The sequence below is a fragment of the Acipenser ruthenus genome, chromosome 24 (assembly GCF_902713425.1).
Source record: "Acipenser ruthenus chromosome 24, fAciRut3.2 maternal haplotype, whole genome shotgun sequence".
Lineage (NCBI taxonomy): Eukaryota > Metazoa > Chordata > Actinopteri > Acipenseriformes > Acipenseridae > Acipenser > Acipenser ruthenus.
In genome coordinates this window covers 6916419-6922289 of record NC_081212.1, presented here as the reverse complement: position 1 = coordinate 6922289, position 5871 = coordinate 6916419, and the positions used below count along the sequence as shown (strand labels likewise).

Here is a 5871-nt window from a genome sequence, read left to right as displayed (position 1 = left end):
AAATGCTGTCATTTACACTCTTCAAAATAGCCAGAAACTTGAGATGGTCGGGAGCTACAGCAGCACATTTTATTTACAGCAGTTATTCCCACGACTCTAGGTTGTGGCTTGGCTATTTTTACACTGCGGCGGGGGGAAAACATTTTCTGTTTAGTCTATGTTTATTTTAGCCACCAAATTCGCACAGCAGGTACGATACAATTGCAGAAACTAAAGCGCAAATGCATATAAAATAAAACATTAAAAAACGGGTCGCAGACCGCAGAGAGCTTCTAATTTTTAGTTATGAATTATTTTAAGACAGTTGGCCAAAACAAGTAAGCCTAAATACTCATAAATGTGTTGTAAGCCAGAGGTTAAAACACAGACCTAAACGGGTTTGAAAAGCTGATATCCCTGGGACCGCCGCTGCGCGTGACGGAGAATATGATACTAAACTGTCACCTAATTAAATACTGAAGACGTTTTAAAAAACATTATTCGGGTAGTTTCCATTTATTGGAAACTTTTATACCTTTTTTTTTAACAGGAAATATGCCAAATGTATTTAGGTTTGGAAAGTTTCATTCAGCCCAGGTAACCAAGGCAACTAAGTGTGTTGTCAGTGTCTTTTTTTTTTTTTTTTTGTTACAGAATCTGAATAATTTACAAATGTACTGACAAATATAATTATATGAATACTGTATGTGTTCAATGTTAATTCAATGCGAATACTAAGAAAACGTACGTCAGCTTTAATTCGGCGAGGTATGTACTTGAATGTTCTCTTAAGGCAGTTTAATTGTTATTACTAGGCAATTCAACCAAGCTTATATTTATTTTAACAGCTAATAAAATAAATGCTTTTTTAAAAATGTATTTATGTACGTATAGTACTGTTGGATACGGTACTCTAAAGACATATTTGTACTGTAATGAAAGTGAACTCTAAAATTGACCATTTAACACGTTGTGTCCATACAAGATTACAAAGATTTATAATGAGGTAATCGACCCGCACTGCAAACGATGTTTGTGCACACGGCTATACTGTTTATCGTGCTCAGGGCAATGCATCAATCTTGTGAATGGAGTTCTGTACACTTCATGAACAAACCCCCCTGCGGCTTACATGACGTTTCCATTCTGGTCGTGCACCGACAATTCCCAATGCTGCACCTTTAACCTTAATACAGGTCGCTCAACACCAGCAACCGGTTCAATAAACAGATGTACTCGCATAGAGAATGGTTGGTCTTATTTATTTTGTATAGGCATCGTTTATCAGGACCTAGGCCGTCTTATGTTTTAATTTATATAATGGTCCAAAAAGCATCACGTTTCCTCGCTGTACACCAGTAACACAGGATTTTATTTTTTTTTATTATTACCATCTCTAATGATCTTTATTTTGGATTATTCTTTATGGTGTTTTTATTTTTGTAAAACTTTTTTTTTTAAATCAATCTTTTACAAGAAGCGCAACTAACCATGAAATGTTGTTTCAGAATATCGTGTGGAATTGGGAGAAATAATAACTTTTAGCTACAAATGTATATTTGACCCGCTGTGTCCGGTTTCTAAGTATAATCTGACTGACAACTAGGCATGGGATACCCGGGGGTAATAAAGTACACACTATCACAAAAGGTGAAAATATAGACATGTATTTTTATTAAAAAAGATACGGGTTTGATAAAGGCACATTCTTGTACACTACCCTCTAGTTAAGGCTATACAAGATTATTTTTCTATACAATACATACATACCATATACATACCATACACATACATACAGCGATATTAAACATCAAGGCAGATTCCAATTAAATATTTATACAATAAATAGACACGTACATTTAATTTATTTTAACCTTTCTATGCAATACTGCATAGGGGGAGGGGGTATATGTACCATGCAAACCACTGAGATACAACTACTACATGGTATATCTGTTTGTCCATTCAGGAGGTCCTACATTTGCATGAAAGTGGGCATTACTTACAAATCATGTTTCGTGTTGCCTTTTATTTTTTTTTATTTTTTTTGGACAGTCTCTAGTTTTGGCTGGTTTAAGTCTTTTACATTGTTGCCACAATCTGTCCTAAATCATTACAAGGTCCTTCTCCCCTATATCAGCCTCCCAGCTTCAGAACAAACAGCTTGCTGACATGCTTACTCTGAAGAGCGTGCAGTGCCAGGCTGTGCAACATATGCCAAATGCAGTCTGAGCTCAAGACTCCCTTTATTGTATTCCCTTGTTAGAATCTTAAAAAAGGTCAGTTAAAGGCCATTTTCCCAGCTTTGTCCACAAAAATACAAACAAAAACTTGAAAAAAAAAACCCAACAACAAAGCTTCAGACATGCGTGGGGCTGTCCAGGAAGGGGTCAGTTTTGCTCATGTGTAACACCACCGTGGGTGCTTTGTAATGGCAGTGGGTGCCGTTGCAGCTGACGCTGCTGCATGGCTTTCTGGTAGTCCTGACCGACAGCTTCCTGTTGCACAGGCCCTGCCAGGTCTGAAGGGTCTTGGAGCTCCAGACCCAAACACCGCTGGTGATGCCCACCACCAGGGACATGAAAATCTTGAGCATGAACACAGCCACGGTGGGTACAGACGCTTCCAAGGAGCAGTCGTCGCTGTTCCTTCCAGGGAAAGAGGTGCACTTATGATCCAAGGCTCTGAACTTCCAGTAATCCATGTTGAGCCTCTCATAGAAGTAGCAGATGATGACGCAGGTGGCAGGCACAGTGTAGAGGATTGAAAAGACACCAATCTTGACCATCAGCTTCTCCAGCTTCTCCGTGTTGGTCCCTTCGGTCTTCATGATTTTGCGGATATGGAACAGTGCCACGAAGCCAGTCAGGATGAAGGAGGTGCCGATGACCAGGTAGCAGGACAGCGGGATGAGGACGAAGCCGGTGAGGGCGTTGACGTCCATGCTGCCCACATAGCACAGGCCCGTCAGTTCGTCGCCAGCCACCTTTCTCATGGTGAGGATGACAATGGTCTTCATAGCTGGGATGCCCCAAGCTGCCATGTGGAAATAACTGCTGTGTGCCTCGATGGCTTCATGGCCCCACTTCTTTCCCGCTGCCAGGAACCAGGTCAGGGTGAGGATGACCCACCAGATAGAGCTGGCCATGCCAAAGTAGTAGAGGATGAGGAAGACGATGGTGCAGCCAGTGCTTTCCAGCCCTTCCTGGATGACGTAGAGTTCTCCGTTCTCGCGGTCGCAAGCAATGTTCTCAGCGCCGGCCACAGAGCGGATGATGAAGGCCACCGAGTAGACATTGTAGCACATGGACAGGAAGATGATGGGCCTCTCCGGGTACTGGAACCTGTGGGGGTCCAACAGGAAGGTCAGGACTGTGAAGGCGGTGGAAACGAAACACAGGGTGGACCAGACAGCCATCCAGATGAAGGCGAAATCCTTGTCCTCTCGGGACCAGAAGACGTCCACGGCAGACGAGCACCTGGGCGCGCAGGACCGGCTCTTCTCCACGTACTGGAACTTCTCCGGGTTCTCGCAGGAGCCCAGGCTGCCCGGCAAGCGCCCGTCCCCAGCCCCTGGCTGTCTGGGCCGGGGCGGCACCGGCAGCATGCCCTGCCCCTTCTGCGTCTCCCCCTTGGTGTCGTTCTCAGGGGCTTCCATGCACAGGGCGTTAGGGTCGTTCTTGGTGGGCAGCTTGGAGCAGTCCAGGGAGTCGGGCCACCCGAAGTTGAACTGCTCCATGATGGGGGCGCACTTCTGCCTGGCTTGCTCGCACATGGGTCTGCAGGCAGGAATGGAGGTGGATACCTGGTCCGTGCACATGGGGGCGTACAGCGAGCACAGGAAGAAGCGCAGGTGGACGTGGCAGCCGTACTCCACCAGGGGGGCGAACTCGTGCAGCTTGATGGCCGCCTCCTTCTGGTTCTCGTGCCGCATGTAGTTGGGCATCCTGGTCATGTTGTAGCCGATACCCTGGCACATGGGGATCTCGATAGGCTCACATTTAGCCTCCCTACCCCGCTCTATATCATAGGCCCCTATCTCCAGACTGGATCCTGCAATCATCAGCTGACACAGCAGAGAAATCGCTATCTTCAAATGAAATCCTTCCATTGCTTTTTTTTTTAAAAATTATTGAATAATGGTTTAAATGTTTTTCTTTAAAAAATGATATTCAATATACAGTATTGAAATGGTATTCAATGCACAGCATCTGTTTTAGTATTTTTTTCTGAATTCGATTTGGAATCTAATTTACTAATGTCAGTTCGTTTGCTTTTTCAATGTTAAAAGGAAAATAAAAATAAAAAATGGGTACTATTCCATTCACACTGGAGTCCCGGTTATATCGCAGTAAACAGCGCTGACTCTGTCCCGTTCAACTTAATAAGGCAATGTTGTAAATCCGTCTGTGCTGGACCGAAAAAAAGGTTCCGCTTTTTTCAAACTTAAAAACAAAGTTCACCAGCACAGCTTCTTAGATCACTGTCCTCTTGAGTAACGTTTAACTCCTCCGCAAAAAATCGCTTTTATTTATCTTGGATTGAAAGTCCGATATGCGATTATTGAAAATTATGTTCACAATGACGTCCCGGTTGCTCAAAAAATATATGCGTTAGAAAAATGTAGACCCTTAAACACAAAACTGAAAAACAAGGGTTTATCTCTTAACTCTTACAAATTACAAGTTTTTAATTGCCGTTTCCTTTTTTTGATGGCACAGAGCAACATGATCTGGTCTGAAATATCCGATATTCCTGTGGCATTTATCTTGCTGTCTGTGTTTTATAAGTATTTACACATAATATGTACCGCTAGTTTAAAAACTCTGCTGCCGTTCTCAAGAATGCAGTACTGTTCTTGTGTCGGTTTCTGATGGACTGCAGTTCCTAGTCTAAGTGCATTGAATCTCTCGCGTGGGGCTGGCACTCTGTTTGGAAACGCGTAGCTCCGCCCTCTCGCCCGAACACGCCGAGGGGGCGGCACGCACCTTAGGGACCGTCAACATTTTTCAATATTGGTGTTGCTTTTTCAATATTGGTGTTGCTAGGGATCGCTACAATCGTTTCAGATCGGTTACTACTGCAAGTTGGGAGTTCGTTGGTAATGAATGTTTTGTAACGGCAGTTTAAAATTCTAATTATTATTATTTATTTATTTTTTAAAGAACGACCGCATAGTACTAAACTTTTAGGGTTTAAAATGTGTTACAATTAAGTAGTTTAACATCATTTTTATTATGCGAATTTCTAATTCGACTGCAAAGTCCTGAATACTGCGCTATATACACAAAGCAGCGACTTTGGTTAGAATGCAGTGTATTGCCATATTATGTAACTATAGTTTAACATGATGCGTTCCACTGAAGTTAAGTTATATGCTTCGTAACAAACACAACACAAACGGCATGCATTGTGATCCACGATTACACCATTTTAATGCGCTGGAGAGCGCAGTGAAAGAGCAGGGTAAGGGTTTTTTGCAAATGCAGAACACATTGATACTCGTGATAAGGTAACAGGCCACGTTCCTTTGTAATATCAACTCATAAACAGTTCATATTTTAAACATAAGGTTTAAACAGAAAGCGATAGCAGCTGGTTACATCGTTATCAGTGTAGTAAATTACATTACAAACACATTCATAGATTTAAATTGAAATAAGTGAGTGTAGTCTCCATGGCATCAAAAGCCTGTAACTACCTCCACTGTTTGTTTTCAAACACATTTTCCCCAAAGGCATGCTAAACATACCAAAGTTGGCGCTATATGTATAATATATATATATATATATATATATATATATATATATATATATAACTGCGACTTTATGCCGGATTCCAGTTGTTAATAAAGGACACAATGGAGCAGATCTTGCTGTGTAAAGCGTGCAT

The 5871-nt window shown here is 42.3% G+C and overlaps 1 protein-coding gene across 1 annotated transcript; it reads right to left on the bottom strand.

Moving 5' to 3' along the window:
- Positions 1–2005: 2005 nt before the first annotated feature.
- Positions 2006–4885, bottom strand: LOC117429126 (frizzled-9). The gene has a single exon (XM_034048334.3). It carries the CDS (start codon positions 4088–4090, stop codon positions 2339–2341), a length of 1752 nt encoding a protein of 583 aa, XP_033904225.1. The 5' UTR covers positions 4091–4885; the 3' UTR covers positions 2006–2338.
- Positions 4886–5871: the final 986 nt, after the last annotated feature.

Bases quoted from the DNA above. Each gene is read 5' to 3' on its own strand.
- LOC117429126 (XM_034048334.3), bottom strand. From the start codon at position 4,090: ATGGAAGGATTTCATTTGAAGATAGCGATTTCTCTGCTGTGTCAGCTG.